General features: G+C 42.8%; 1 protein-coding gene and 1 pseudogene across 4 annotated transcripts in view; one reads left to right on the top strand and one right to left on the bottom strand.

Annotated features, from left to right (window-relative positions):
- The window catches only part of KIAA2012, a 136,734-nt gene that overhangs the window by 9,842 nt on the left and 111,412 nt on the right, over window positions 1-15,480 (bottom strand). For all 4 annotated transcript variants that reach the window (XM_084998409.1, XM_005672082.4, XM_084998410.1 and 1 more), the window contains 2 exons: window positions 2,509-2,623; window positions 665-966 (listed from right to left, as the gene is read on the bottom strand). In XM_084998409.1, the coding sequence (XP_084854535.1) occupies window positions 665-966; window positions 2,509-2,623 (417 nt within the window). The remainder of the gene's footprint in view (window positions 1-664; window positions 967-2,508; window positions 2,624-15,480) is intronic.
- On the top strand, window positions 4,955-5,422 carry LOC100153579 (large ribosomal subunit protein eL22 pseudogene; annotated as a pseudogene).

Here is a 15,480-nt window from a genome sequence, read left to right as displayed (position 1 = left end):
CCTCTGGGAGGCAAGCAATGCGTGAGCTTCAGACCAAGTCAAAGATATGCACTTTGGAGTTCCCGCTGTGGCCCAGTGGTAACGAATCAGACGAGTATCCATGAGAATGCAGGTTCGATCCCTGGCCCATCTCACTGGGTTAAGGATCCAACATTCTGTGAGCTGTGGCTGTGGTGTAGGTTGCAGATGTGACTTGGATCTGGCGTTGCTGTGGCTGTGGTGTAGGCTAGCAGCTGCAGTTCCAGTTCAACCCGTAGCATGGGACTTCCATATGCCTTGCGTGTGGCCCTAAAAAGCAAAAAAAAAAAAAAAAAAAAAGCTTTGAGGCCAGAATCCATCTTTCCCTGAAACTGTGAGGCCTGTATCTCTCACAAATGAGTGTTGTGCCAACTTCCTGCCCTTTAAGGAAGGGATGAGTACATGATCTGGCAGTTTGGGAGCCACACAGAATGCATCATTTCAGAGGGGCTTTGCTACCCTGGGTTTTTGATCAGGTCTGGCTTCTTAAAGGGTCAGAAGGTACTAAAGCAGAACAAATAAAACCATTATGTAAGAAGAGCTGTTTCAGGAACTGCGCTATTATCTGGGGCAGATTTTCCCACCTCTGCAGTTGCACCCGTGAGGACAGAAATCCCTCTGGCCAAGGTGAGGATTCTGGACCTACCTTGGAAGGGTCCTCATGGCTTTTCTTTTCTTCAGATTCCAAGTTTCCAGTGATGGTTGTAGTCTGGGTGGGCGATGACCTTCCATCTAGAGAGACTTGGCTCTCGGGTGCATCAAGTTTGGAAGAAAGCCAAGGGTCCTCTTCAGTGGAGCCCGAAGGAGAGAAACCTCCATCTGAGGTGCCTTTCATTTCCTTAGAGTTAAGTTCTGCTTCCTTCTGTGTCCTTTTCCTTTTGGCGCCTTGTTTTTTTTCTCTAGGAATAAGTTCTGATTTCCTTTCAGCCTTTGATTCCTTTGACTTTCCTGGGGGAGAACAATTGGGGGATAGAAGAACAGCTAAGTAAACACAATCCTTGCATCTTTTCAGTAACTTTAGAACTTCCATATGCAGTGCAATCACTTGGGTGCAGATTCCTGAGCCCTGGCCCTAGAGACCAATTCTGTAGGAATCTGCATTTTAACAGCCACTCCAAGGGTTTTGACAAGAATAGTCCATAGACCACCTTTGAGAAACTGCCTTATCCCACTCGGATCAACTATAATTCAGCAGTCTTGCTGCTAAAAAAGTTCTGATTCACCCTGACCTATGAAGGGGGCAAGACTTTCCAGAGGAAGACCTGTAGACACAGCTGGAAAGTCATGCCTTAAAGTCTAGCTGGATCATGTAGCTTTATAACTTGGCAAAGTTTAAGTCTTCCTTACTCTAAGGCCTCTTCCTCAATCCACCTCTGGGGGCTACAAGTATTTCCTTTTCCAGTCCTGCCAAGGCTCCCCGAATCATGGGCTACAACAATGTAAATTCAGCAAGACTTTAAAAAGCAAATCTTGGAGTTCCTGTTGTGGCTCAGCGGGTTAAGAACCAGGCTAGTATCCCTGAGGATTTGGGTTTGATCCCTGGCCTTGCTCAGTGCGTTTAGGATCTAGTGTTGCCATGAGCTGTGGTATAGGTTGTAGATGTGGCTTGGATCTGGCATTGCTGTGGCTGTGGCACAGGCCAGCAGCTGCAGCTCTGATTGGACCCGTAGCCTGGGAACCCCTATATGCCGTGGATGTGGCCCTAAAAAAAAGAAGAAAAAAAAAAGCAAACCTCAAAAATAAATCTGGCCCAGGAGACTATCCAATATCCTCCTTTCTAACAGCCTTTGATTTGTTTCAAGGGTTTTCTGCATCATGTGGCCGGGGAAGATCGGGTGTAGGTTTTAGGTTAGAGAAAGTCTTCAGAGGCATAGGAACCTAAATTCTTTGTAAGATGCAACACAAGGAACCAAGAAGAAAGATGGTAGCTGGGGTCCCCACTCAGAGCACATTGTAACCTTCCCCTTCCCAAATGCTCTCACGGCCCAATGCTCAGATGATGATATAGTTATTATTTATAGGGGCGGTGTTTGTTTGAGAGGGATGAGTTTGGAATCAAATGGTAGGTCCAGACCCTGGGTCCACCACTTGACTGTTTGATCTGTTTGATGTTATGCAAGTCACTCAACCTCTCTCAGCCTCAACTGCTACATGATATTCTAACAGTGCTTACTTTATGGAGACGTTGTGGGGATATCATGATGTCATAAACGCAGAGCTCCTAATATAGTGGGTGTTCACTAAATAGGTGCTAGTGTTATTATCATAATTTTCTTTCTTTTGCTCACAGATCTAGGCACTACGGGTTTCTTCCATCCCTGTCTCCTAAAATACGGACATGAAGTAAGGCTGTAATACTATCTTAGCTGTGATAGTCAAGGAGACTCCAAACAGATATTTCATTCCACTGGATCCATGCTGATTCCCTTGGACATTTCCTGCCCCTGCCCCCCTACCCCCGAAGGTGTCTTCTCCTGAGTGGTCCCTTACCCACAGCAGCCTCTGCTTCCCTGCGGAGCTTTCCTTTTCTCTCCCCCATGGGTGCCTTGGACTTATCTGTCTTGGTCCTTTTCTTTCTCTTGGCTTTGTCCATCAATTCCATTTCCTAGGGGTGAAAAATTAATGAAAGGGCCTGTGATACATATAGAAAGCAACAGAAAAAAACCAAAAAACAGGAGTTCTCATCGTGGCTCAGTGGTCAACGAATCCGACTAGGAACCATGAGGTTTCAGGTTCGATCCCTGGCCTCGCTCAGTGGGTTAGGGATCTGGTGTTGCCGTGAGCTATGGTGTAGGTCACAGACACGGCTTGGATCTGTCACTGCTGTGGCTGTGGTGTAGGTCAGCAGCTACAGCTCCATTTAGACCCCTAGCCTGGGAACCTCCACATGCCGCAGGTGCAGCCCTAGAAAAGACAAAAAAAAAAAAAAACAAACAAAAAAAAAACCCAAAAAACAAAAAAACAGCTGATCAAAGTAAGATTATGTTGAACAAGACAGAATGGCTTAGGATGGAATTCATGTGGTTTTCCAGATGAAGCAGAAGAGTGAGACTTAGAGAGTGTGCAGCTGAGGGGGCGATGCTAAGGTTCAGCCTTTTTTGTAGTTTCAGTAACTTCATGGGAGAAAAAAGAAAGATAATATACTTTATGATCTGTTCGCCTTTATTATTTTATTTATTTATTTGTCTTTTTAGGGCCACACCCACGGCATATGGATGTTCCCAAGCTAGGGGTCAAATATGGAGCTACAGCCACCCACCTACACCACAGCCACAGCCACGCCAGATCCGAGCCGTGTCTGAGACCTACACCACAGCTCATGGCGACGCTGGGTCTTTAACCCACTGGGCGAGGCCAGAGATTGAACCCGTAACCTCATGGTTTCTAGTCGGATTTGTTTCCACTGTGCCATGATGGGAATTCCTCCTGTTTCCCTTTATTTTTGATGCTAAACTATGATCTACAGAGCTGGATCAAAGTGAAAGCAGTTTTCACCTTTGATAGATTGCTGTCGCCACAAGTAATGCTTAGCTAATTTAGGTCAAAGTCAGCTTTATTCACCGTTGCATCATTTGCTGACTTTTGGGAACCTTCAAGCACATGACAACAAGTCATGTCAGTCTTCACCTTTCCCCAAGGGCTGGGGACAATGTGAGTTTCTTCCTAAGAGAGGATGGCAGAGTGGGGCCATGAGTACTCAGGACCTGTGATCGTCTGACACAACAAGAAGTATCTGTGGTCTTCATCCCTAGCGTCCAACCCAGAGCTCCTGAGACCCTTGTACAGGCATATGTCAGAGATCTTGTGAATTTGGTTCCAGACAACTCTGATAATGTGAATATTGAAATAAAGTAACAAGAATATTTTTGCTTTCAGGGCATATGTTTACTTATATGGTCTATTAACTGTGCAATAGCATTTTATCTAAGGAAAACAATAACATACTTGAATTTAAAAATGCTTTATTACTGAAAAATGCTAACCATCCTCTCAACCTTCAGTGAGTTGTAATCTTTGCGCAGCGGAGCGTCTTGCCTTGATGGCTGCTGACTGATCATGGTGGTGGCTGCTGAAGGTTGCAGTGGCTGTGGCAATTTCGTAAAATAAGACAATTTGCCACATTGATTGACATTTTCTTTCATGAATGATTTCTCTGTAGCATGCAGGGCTGTTTGATTACATTTACCCACAATGGAAATTTCAAAATTGCAGTCAATCCTCTCAAAACCTGCTGCTGTTTTATCAACTCAGTTTAAGTAATATTCTGCATCCTTTGCCATTTCAACAATCTTGGGAGTTCCCATCGTGGCATAGCAGAAACAAATCCAACTAGGAACATGAGGTTGTGGGTTCGATCCCTGGCCTTGCTCAGTGGGTTAAGGATCTGGTGTTGTCATGAGCTGTGGTGTAGGTCGCAGACATGGCTCAGATCCTGCGTTGCTGTGGCTCTGGCAAAGGCCAGCGGCTACAGCTCCGATTCGACCCCCTAGCCTGGGAACCTCCGTATGCCATGGGTGTGGCCCTAAAAAGACAAAAAAGAAAAAAAAAAAGACTTGAAAATCTAAATGACTCCTTCATCTGTGGGCTGCAGGGTCTTGTGTTAGCAGGGATGAAAACAACATTAGTCTTGTTATGCATCTCCATCAGAGCTCTTGGGTGACCAGGTGCATTGTCAATGAGCAGTGATGTTTTGAAAGGAATCCTTTTTTCTGAGCAGTATATCTCAACAATGGGCTTAAAATATTCAGTAAACTATTAATGTCAACAGATGTGCTGTCATCCAGGCTTTGTTGTTCCATTTATAGACCACAAGCAGAGTAGATTTAGCATAATTCTTAAGGGCCCCGGGAATTTTGGAATGGTAAAGGAGCACTGGCCTCAATTTCAAGTCATCAGCTGCACTGGCCCTGAATAAGAGAGTCAGCCTCCTTCTGCCTCCGCTGCCGCCATGGCGCTTGTGAAAAAGCTTGTGGCGAAGGGGGGGCAAAAAAAAAGAAGCAGGTTCTTAAGTTCACTCTTGATTGCACACGCACCCAGTGGAAGATGGAATCATGGATGCGGCCAATTTTGAACAGTTTCTTCAGGAAAGAATCAAAGTGAATGGAAAAGCTGGAAACCTTGGAGGAGGGGTTGTAACAATCGAAAGAAGCAAAAGCAAGATCATTGTAACTTCCGAGGTGCCTTTTTCCAAAAGGTATTTGAAATATCTCACCAAAAAATATTTGAAGAAGAATAACCTACGTGATTGGTTATGTGTCGTTGCTAACAGCAAAGAGAGTTATGAATTACGTTACTTCCAGATTAATCAAGATGAAGAGGAGGAAGAAGATGAGGATTGAAATTCCTTTATCTGTAACATTTTGTATGAATTCTTGAATTAAAGTAAGGAATCAAAAAAAAAAAAGAGTCAGCCTGTCCTTTGAAGCCAGGCACTATGAAAGTTCTAGATGGCATCTTCTTTCAATATAAGACTGTTTCATTGACATTGAAAACATGTTGGAATTCTCCCTGTGGCACAACATGATTGGTGGCATTTTGGGAGCACTGGGACACGGGTTTGATTCCCTGCCAGACACAGGGGGTTAGGATCCAGCATTGCCACAGCTGTGGCTCAGGTTGTAACTGTGGCTCAGATCTGATTTCTGGCCTGGGAGCTCCATATGCCTCGGGGCGGCCAAAAAAGAAAAAAAAATGTTGTTTAGGGTAACCACCTTCATTAATTATCTTATTGCATCTCCTGGAAAAACTGTTGCAGCTTCTACATCAGCCAGCTGTTAGGGAGCTGCTTCTTTCCTTAAACCTTGAGAATCAGCCTCTGCTAGTTTCAACCTCTTCTTCTGCAGCTTCTTCACTTCTCTCAGCCTTCAAAGAATTGAAAAGGGTTAGGGCCTTGCCCTGGATCAGGCTTTTGTTTAAAGGACTGTTGTGGCTGGTTTGATCTTTTTTGTTTTGTTTTGTTATCATCATTATTTGAGTTTTTATTTTTAAAATTTTTTATTCAAATTATTTTAATTTTTTCCACTACAGTTGGTTTACAGTGTTCTGCCAATTTTCTACTGTGACCCAGTCACACATACATACATGTACATTCTTTTTCTCACATTCTTCTTCTCCATCATGCTCCATCACAAGGGACTAGATATAGTTTCCACAGCTATACAGCAAGCGGTTTGATCTTCTATCCAGACCACTCAAACTTTCTCCATAACAGCAATAAGACATCATTCGAGTGCTCATGGGAGTAGCACTTTTAATTTCCTTCAAGAACTTTTTCTTGGAGTTCCCATAATGTAGCATTGGAAATACATCTGATTAGGAACTGTGAGGTTGCAGGTTTGATCCCTGGCCTCAGTCAGTGGGTTGAGGATCCGGTGTTTCTGTGAGTTGTGGTGTAGGTCGAAGACGTGGCTTGGATCCAGCATTGCTTCGGCTGTGGTGTAGACCGGCAGCTGTAGCCCCTATTAGACCCCTATCCTGGGAAACTCCATATGCCATGGGTGCAGTCCTAAAAAGCAAAACATAAAAATTAAAAAAAAAAAAAGAAACTTTGCATTCACAACATGGCTGTCTGGCACAAGAGGATAGCTTTATTATTTTTTTAAAATTACTTAATGAATTTTATTACACTTATAGGTGTACAACAATCATCACAACCAAATTTTAAGCATTTCCATCCCAAACCCTCAGTACATCCCCCCACCCCACAACCTGTCTCATTTGAAAACCATAAGTTTTTCAAAGTTTGTGAGTCAGTATCTGTTCTGCAAAGAAGTTCATTGTGTCCTTTTTTTAGATTCTACATGTCAGTGATAGCATTTGATGTTGGTGTCTCATTGTATGGCTGACTTCATGTAGCATGATAATTTCTAGGTCCATCCATGTTGCTAATAATGCCAGTATTCCTTTCCTTTTAATGGCTGAGTAATAGTCCATTGTGTATATGTACCACTTCTTCTTGATCCTCTCCTCTGTCGATGGACATTTAGGTTGTTTCCATGTCTTGGCTATTGCAAATAGTGCTGCAATGAACATTGGAGTACCTGTGTCTTTTTGAGTCATGGTTTTCTCTAGATAGATGCCCAGGAGTGGGACTGCTGGATCAAATGTTAATTCCCTTTTTAGTTTTCTGAGGAATCTCCACACTGTTTTCCACAGTGGTTGCACTAACTTACATTCCCACCAACAGTGTAATAGGGTTCCTTTTTCTCCACACCCTCTCCAGCACTTATTGTTTGTAGACTTTTGGATGATGGCCATTCTGGCCGGTGTAAGGTGATACCTCATAGTGGTTTTGATTTGCATCTCTCTAATAATGAGTGATATTGAACATCTTTTCATGTGTTTTTTGGCCATCTGTATGTCTTCTTTGGAGAACTGTCTGTTTAGATCTTCTGCCCATTTTTTGATAGGGTTGTTTGGTTTTTTGCTATTAAGCTGTATGAGGTGTTTATAAATTTTGGAGACTAATCCCTTGTCAGTCGCTTCATTTGCAAAGATTTTCTCCCATTCTGTGGGTTTTCTTTTCGTTTTGTTTAGGGTTTCCTTTGCTGTGCAGAAACTTCAAAGTTTGATTAGATCCCATTTGCTTATTTTTGTTTTTGCTGCTATTACTCTAGGAGGTGGATCTGAGAAGATGTTGCTGTCGTTTATGTCAGAGAGTGTTTGGCCTGTGTTTTCCTCTAAGAGTTTTATGGTATCTGGTCTTATATCTAGGTCTTTAATCCATTTGGAGTTTATTTTTGTGTATGGTGTTAGGGAGTGTTCTAATTTCATTCTTTTCCATGTGGCTATCTGGTTTCCCCAGCACCACTTATTGAACAAGCTGTCTTTTCTCCATTGTATATTCTTGCCTCTTTTGTCATAGATTAGTTGGCTGTAGGTGCGTGGGTTTAATTCTGGGCTTTCTATCCTGTTCCACTGATCTGTATTTCTGTCTTTGTGCCAGTACCATATGGTTTTGATGACTGTTGCTTTGTAGTATAGTCTGAAGTCCGGGAGCCTGATTCCTCCAGCTCCATTTTTCTTTTTCAGGATGTCTTTGGCTATTCTGGGTCTTTTGCATTTACAAACAAACTTTAAAATATCTTGTTCTAGTTCTGTGAAAAATGTCCCTGGTAATTTTGATAGGGATTGCATTGAATCTGTAGATTTCCTTGGGTAGTATAGTCATTTTGATAATAATTTTGACTCTTCCAATCCAAGAGCATGGTATGTTTTTCCATCTATTTTTGTCATCTTTGATTTCTTTCATCAGTGTCTTAGAGTTTTCAGAGTATAGGTCTTTTGTTTCTTTAGGTAGGTTTACTCCTAAGTATTTTATTCTTTTGGATGCGATGGTAAACAGGATTGCTTCCCTAATTTCTTTTTCTGCTTTTTCATTGTTAGTATATAGAAACGCTGTCGATTTCTGTGTATTGATTTTGTATCCTGCGACTTTGCTAAATTCGTGGATGAGCTCTAACAGTTTTCTGGTAGAGTCTTTAGGATTGTCTAGGTATAAGATCATGTCATCTGCAAATAGGGATAGTTTTACTTCTTCCTTTCCAATTTGGATTCCTTTTATTTCTTTTAATTCTCTGATTGCTGTGGCCAGGACTTCCAAAACTATGTTGAATAGTAGTGGTGAGAGCAGACATCCTTGTCTTGTCCCTGGTCTCAGCAGGAATTCTTTCAGCTCTTCACCATTGAGAATGATGATAGCACTGGGTTTGTCATATATGGCCTTTATCATGCTGAGGTAGGTTCCAGTTATGCTCACTTTCTGAAGGGTTTTTATCAGAAATGGGTGTTGGATTTTTTCAAAAGCTTTTTCCGCATCTATTGAGAGGATCATATGGTTTTTATTCTTTAGTTTGTTAATGTGGTGTATCACACTGATGGATTTGTAGATATGGAAGAACCCTGTATCCCTGGGATAAATCCCACTTGATCATGATGTACAATCCTTTGAATGTATTGTTGGATGTGGTTTGCTAGTATTTTGTTGAGGATTTTTGCTTCGATGTTCATCAGTGAAATTGGCCTGTAGTTTTCTTTTTTTGTGGTGTCTTTGTCTGGTTTTGGTATCAGAGTGATGGTGGCTTCATAGAATGAGTTTGGGAGTATCCCTTCCTCTGTGGTTTTCTGGAATAGTTTCAGAAGAATAGGTGTTAGCTCTTCTCTAAATGTTGGATAGAATTCACCTGTGAAGCCATCTGGTCCTGGACTTTTGTTTGTTGGATGTTTTTAAATCACAGTTTCAATTTCAGTTCTTGTGATTGGTCTGTTCATCTTTTCTATTTCATCTTGGTTTAGTCTTGGAAGATTGTACTTTTCTAAGAATTTGTGCATTTCTTCTAGGTTTTCTGTTTATTGGCATATAGTTGCATATAGTAGTCTCTTATGATCCTTTGTATTTCTGTGATGTCTGTTGTTACCTCTCCTTTTTCATTTCTAATTTTATTGATTTGAGTCCTCTCTCTTTTTTTCTTCATAAGTCTGGCTATGGGTATATCAATTTTGTTGGCCTTTTCAAAGAACCAGCTTTTCGTTTCATTGATCTTTTCTATGGTTTTCTTCGTTTCTATTTCATTGATTTCTGCTCTGATCTTTATGATTTCTTTCCTTCTACTAACTTTAGGTCTTGTCTGTTCTTCTCTCTCGAGCTGCTTTAGATGTAAAGTTAGCTTGCTTATTTGGGCTTTCTCTTGTTTCCTGAGGTGGGGCTTGCATTGCTATAAACTTTCCTCTTAGAACAGCTTTTGCTGCATCCCATAGGTTTTGGAGTGTCGTATCTTCATTGTCATTTGTGTCTAGGTATTTTTTTTTTGTCTTTTTTTTTTTGTCGTTGTTGTTGTTGTTGTTGTTGCTATTTCTTGGGCCGCTCCCGCGGCATATGGAGGTTCCCAGGCTAGGGGTTGAATCGGAGCTGTAGCCACCGGCCTACGCCAGAGCCACAGCAACGTGGGATCCGAGCCGCATCTGCAACCTACACCACAGCTCACGGCAACGCCGGATCGTTAACCCACTGAGCAAGGGCAGGGACCGAACCCGCAACCTCATGGTTCCTAGTTGGATTCGTTAACCACTGCGCCACGACGGGAACTCCTAGGTATTTTTTTAATTTCCTCTTTGATTTCTTCAGTGATCCATTGGTTGTTTGGTATCATGTTGTTTAGTCTCCACGTGTTTGTGTTTTTTGCAGTTTTTTTCTTGTTGTTGATTTCCAGTTGTACAGTGTTGTGGTTGGAAAAGATGCTTGATATGATTTCAGTTTTCTTAAAATTACTAAGGTTGGATTTGTAGCCCAGGATATGATCAATCTTAGAGAATGTTCCATGTGCACTTGAGAAGAATGGGTATTCTGTTGCTTTGGGATGAAATGTCCTATAAATATCTATTAAGTCCATCTTGTCCAATGCTTCATTCAGGGCCTGTGTTTCCTTATTGATTTTCTGTCTGTTTGATCAGTCCATTGCTGTAAGTGGGGTGTTAATGTCCCCCATATGATTGTGTTATTGTTGATTTGTCCTTTTAAGGTTGTTAGCAGTTGTCTTATATACTGTGGTGAACCTATGTTGGGTGCGTAGATATTTAAAATTGTTATATCTTCTTCTTGGATTGATCCTTTGATCATTATGTAATGTCCTTCTTTGTCCCTTAAAATATTCTTCATTTTAAAGTCTATTTTGTCTGATATGAGTATTGCTACTCCATCTTTCTTTTGATTTCCATTTGCAGGGAATGTTTTGTTCCATCCTCTCACTCTCAATTTGTGTGTGTCCCTAGAAGTGAAGTGGGTCTCTTGAAGACAGCATATATATGGGTCTTGTTTTTGTATCCATTCAGCCAGTCTATGTCTTTTGGTTGGGGCATTTAGTCCATTCACATTTAAGGTAATTATTGATATGTATGTTCTTATTGACATTTAATTAATTGCTTTGGATTTGTTTTTGCTGCTCTTTTTCCTTTCCTTCTTCTCTTGTTCTTTTCTGCCTATAGAAGTTCCTTTAGTATTTGTTGTAAGGCTGGTTTAGTGTTGCTGAATTCTCTCAGCTTTTGCTTATCTGTGAAGGTTTTGATTTCTCCTTCAAATCTGAACGACAGCCTTGCTGGGTAGAGTAATCTTGGTTGGAGTTTTTTCCTTTCATCACGTTGAGTATATCATGCCACTCCCTTCTGGCTTGCAGAGTTTCTGTTGAAAAATCTGCCGATAGCCTTATCGGGGTTCCCTTGTATGTTATTTGTTTCTTTTCCCTAGCTGCTTTCGATATTTTCTCTTTGTCTTTAATTTTGATCAGTTTGATTAGTATGTGTCTTGGGGTGTTCCTCCTTGGGTTTATTTTGTATGGTACTTGCACTTCCTGGATTTGAGTGAGTGATTCCTTCCCCATATTAGGGAAGTTTTCGGCTATTATCTCTTGGAATATTTTTTCTGTCTCCTTCTCTCTGTCTTCTCCTTCTGGCACCCATATAATACGGATGTTGGTGCGTTTCACGTTGTCCCAGAGTTCTGTGATACTCTCCATTTGTTTTCAGTCTTTTTTCTCTTTTCTTTTCCGCATGAGTGATTTCTACTAATCTGTCCTCCACCTCGCTTATTTGTTCTTCTGCCTCCTATATTCTGCTGTTGGCTGCTTCTAATGAATTTTTTATTTCAGTGATTGGATTTTGCATCTCTTCTTTCTTAAGTTTCATATCTTGTATCTCTTTGCTCAGTGTTTCCTGTAAGTTATCCATTTTGCCTCCAGTTTATTTCCAATGTCTTGCATCATCTTCAGCATCAACAGTCTATAAAGTCTTTTTCCTGGAGGCTGAGACTCTCTTGATCACTTAGCTGTTTTTCTGGGTTTTTTTTCTTTCTCTCTTATCTGAGTTACAGTTATCTGTCTTTTCATTTTTATAGCTTTTTGGTGTGGTGACCTTTTTGCAGACAATAGAGTCATAGCCCCTCTTCCTTCTGGTGTCTGCCCCCCTTGTGGCTGAAGCTAGTATGGGGGCTTGCTATAGGCTTCCTGATGGGAGGGACTGGTGCCTGTCCACTGGTAGGTGGAGCTGATTCCTATCCCTCTGGTGGGTGGGGCTTTGTCTCTAGGTGAGTTTGGAGGTGGCTGTGTGTCTGAGGGGGGGGGAGTCTTTAGGCAGCCTGTTTCCTAGTGGGTGGGGCTGTGATCCCACCTGGATTTTTGTTTGGCCTGGGGTTCTCAGTGCTGATAGGCAGGGCCAGATTTTCCCAAAATGGCTACCTCCAGAGAAATACATGCTAATGAATATTCCCAAGAGCTTTGGTTCCAATGCCCTTCCCCTGTAACAAGCCACATTCACCCCCGGTTTTCCAAGGAGATCCTCTAAGAACTGCAGTCAGATTTGACCCAGATTCCTCTGGAGACTTTGCTTTGCACAGGGATCCAGTGCACGTGTATGTCTGTGTGTGCCTTTCAAGAATGGGGTTTCCATTTCCCCCAGTCCCATGGAGCTCTTGCTCACAAGCCCCAATGGCCTTCATTGCCAAATGCTCTGGGGGCTTTCTCCCAATGCCAGATCCTCAGGCATGAGTCCTTGATGTGGGGCTCAGAACTCTCACTCCTGTAGGTGATTCTCTGTGATACAGTTACTTTCCAGTTTGTGGGGATTCCCAGCTGGGAGGTATGGGGTTGCTTATATCACATAATCACCCCTCCTACCTCTTCATGTGGCCTCCTCTTTGTCTTCTGGAGTAGGATATCTTTTTTTTTTTTTTGCAATATACAAGAGACATTAGGATATCTTTTTGAAAGTTTACAGTACATTTGGTTGAAGATTGCTCAGCATTTGGTTGTAATTTCATTGTTTTTAGGAGAGAAGTTGAGCTCCAGTCCTTCTATTCTGCTATCTTAATCCCATCTTGAGACTAGCTTTTTGGCCTCTCTCAGCTTTCAACATGCCTTCCTCACTAAGCTTAATCATTTTGAAACAGGAGGGAGAGGGCAGGGCACAACATTTAAAAAAAATTTGACGAAGGCCCTGAGGACACAACTAGGTCCAAGATGGTGGATGCTTTGACTTCCAGGAGACCCTGAGCCTCATTATAGCTCATTTCAATACAGCAGCTAAATGACACACCTGCCCTGTGGCCGCTGCACAGCAACCCTGTGGCTGCAGTGTATCAGCTCTTTAACCCAGCGAGAAACCAAGTGAGCATTTGGCGAGTTGGAGAACTCAGGTTTATTATGCTCAGAGGAGGTCACTCTCTGGAGTCTGAGCCTTGAAGAAGGGTTTCACAAGGCTTTTATGGGCTAGCTCTTCTGGGTCGGTTCTTGGCAGGATGGCCCAGAATGAGAACAGGCAGAGTCCTGGCTGTGGCTGCAGAAGCAACTTTACAGAAGCTGATGTGTGGAGGAGGGGATAGTTAGCTGGATTCTGCTTAGTCATCATGGCCAGGGTGGCTCCTCCCTAGCTTTTATCCCAGGAGAGTTCCTCCTTCACACCCTCAGGCACCATGACAGTTCCGAGGACAACCACAAAAGGACAAAAAGTGCGTGGGTGGCCCAATTCCTGGAAATCCCTACTTCTTCCCTGAAATAATTGGAATAATCCTCCCACTTATTAGCCTGTGAAATTATCCAGCCCATAAAATCCCAACACCCCATATTTCAGAACTTCTCGCCTTCTATCTCTCTCAATAAATCTACTTCTTACTCGTCACTTTGCTTCTCACTGAATTCCTTTGCACTGAAACATAAAGAACCTGAATTTCAGTAAGTCCCGAGGCCAGGTGTGTGTTTTTAATTTTTTTTTTTGCTGTTTTAGGGCCATACCTGTGGCATATGGAAGTTCCCAGGCTAGGGGTTGAATCGGAGCTACAGCTGCTGGCCTAAGCCACAGCCACTGCAACACAGGATCCCAGCCACGTCTGCAAGCTACACCACAGCTCATAGCAATGCTGGATCCTTAACCCACTGAGCAAGGCCAGGGACCAAACCTGCATCCTCATGGATCCTAGTCAGGTTCGTTAACTGCTGAGCCGTGACGGGAACTCCTGATTTTAATTAAAAATTGTGCGTTCAAGTCCCAATCTGGGTTTTGGCAGGGTTCAAGTCCCAGCCCGTGGGTTCCAGTCTGAGTCTTGGCTGGGTTAGAGTCCCAGCACATGGGTTCAAAGTCCCAATCTGAGTTGTGTGGTTTCAATTTCTAGCTTTTGATTTAAAGCGAGAGACATGAGACAGTTCCTTTTGAACTTGAACACTTGGAGGCCACTGTAGGGTTATTAACTGGCCTGCTTTCAATATTGTTGTGTCTCAGGGAAGAGGGAGGTTTGAGGAGGGGAACAGGGACTGGGAATGGTGGGCCGATAGAGCAGTCAGAACACACGTATTTACTGATTAAGTTCACCATCATATGGGCACGGTTCATAGTGCCCCAAAACAATTATAATGGTAACATCGAAGATCACTGATCACAGATCAACATAAGAAATAACAATGAAAAAATTGTAGATATTGTGAGAATTACCAAAACGTGACACAGAAACAAGAAGTGAGATGATGCTGTTGGAAAAATGGTGCCGACAGACTTACCTGAGGCAGGGCTGCCACAAACCTTCAATCGGTAAAAACATATTATCTGCCACATGCAATATAAAGTGAAGCGCAATAAAATGAGGCGTGCTAGTAATTTCTGGAGCAGAGGCGTGTCTTTGGTTATTTATTAACAAGCCCCTTTCAACCATACCTGAATTATGTTAATGAGGTTATTTTGCAAAGTCCTTAATAGGGAGGACTTGTTGCCAGAGAAACCAACCAGCGCTTCGAGGGCTGGACCTTTCAGTCCCTCCCCTTCCCCTCCCCCCCCACCTCAGAGGAAAGGACAAGGCCTAGAAGTTGCATTAATCACCATTTGCCAGTGTAATAAAGCCTCCATAAAAGCCCTAAGCAAAGGAGTTCAAGTTGCTTCTGGGTTGGTGAACTCATCCGTGTGGGAGGAGGGAGGCACACCCCAAACTCCATGGGGGCAGAAACTTAGGACACTTCCGGGCCTTGCCCCAGGTATCTCTTCATTTCGCTTTTCATTTGTTTCCTTTAAAATATCCTTTGTAGGAGTTCCCGTTGTGGCTCAGTGGTTAACGAATCTGACTAGGAACCATGAGGGTGCGGGTTCGATCTCTGGCCTTGCTCAGTGGGTTAAGGATCTGGCGTTGCCATGAGCTGTGGTGTAAGTTGCAGATGCGGCTTGGATCCTTTGTTGATGTGGCTGTGGCGTGGGCTGGTGGCAACAACTCCAATTGGACCCCTAGCCTGGGAACCTTCATATGCCATAGGTGTGGCCCTAGAAAATACCAAAAAATAAAAAAATTCCTTTGTAGGAGTTCCTGCCATGGCTCAGCAGTTAACAAACCCAACTAGTATCCTTGAGGACATGGGTTTGATCTCTGGCCTCACTCAGGATCCTTCACTGCAGTGGCTGGGGTGTAGGCAGGCAGCTGCAGCTCCAATTTGACCCCTAGCC

The sequence above is a fragment of the Sus scrofa genome, chromosome 15 (assembly GCF_054392235.1).
Source record: "Sus scrofa isolate SSC_HxYL_T2T_F1_AM1 chromosome 15, Sscrofa_HxYL_maternal_Yorkshire_Landrace_v2.0, whole genome shotgun sequence".
NCBI lineage: Eukaryota > Metazoa > Chordata > Mammalia > Artiodactyla > Suidae > Sus > Sus scrofa.
This window is presented reverse-complemented; position numbering and strand designations above follow the sequence as displayed.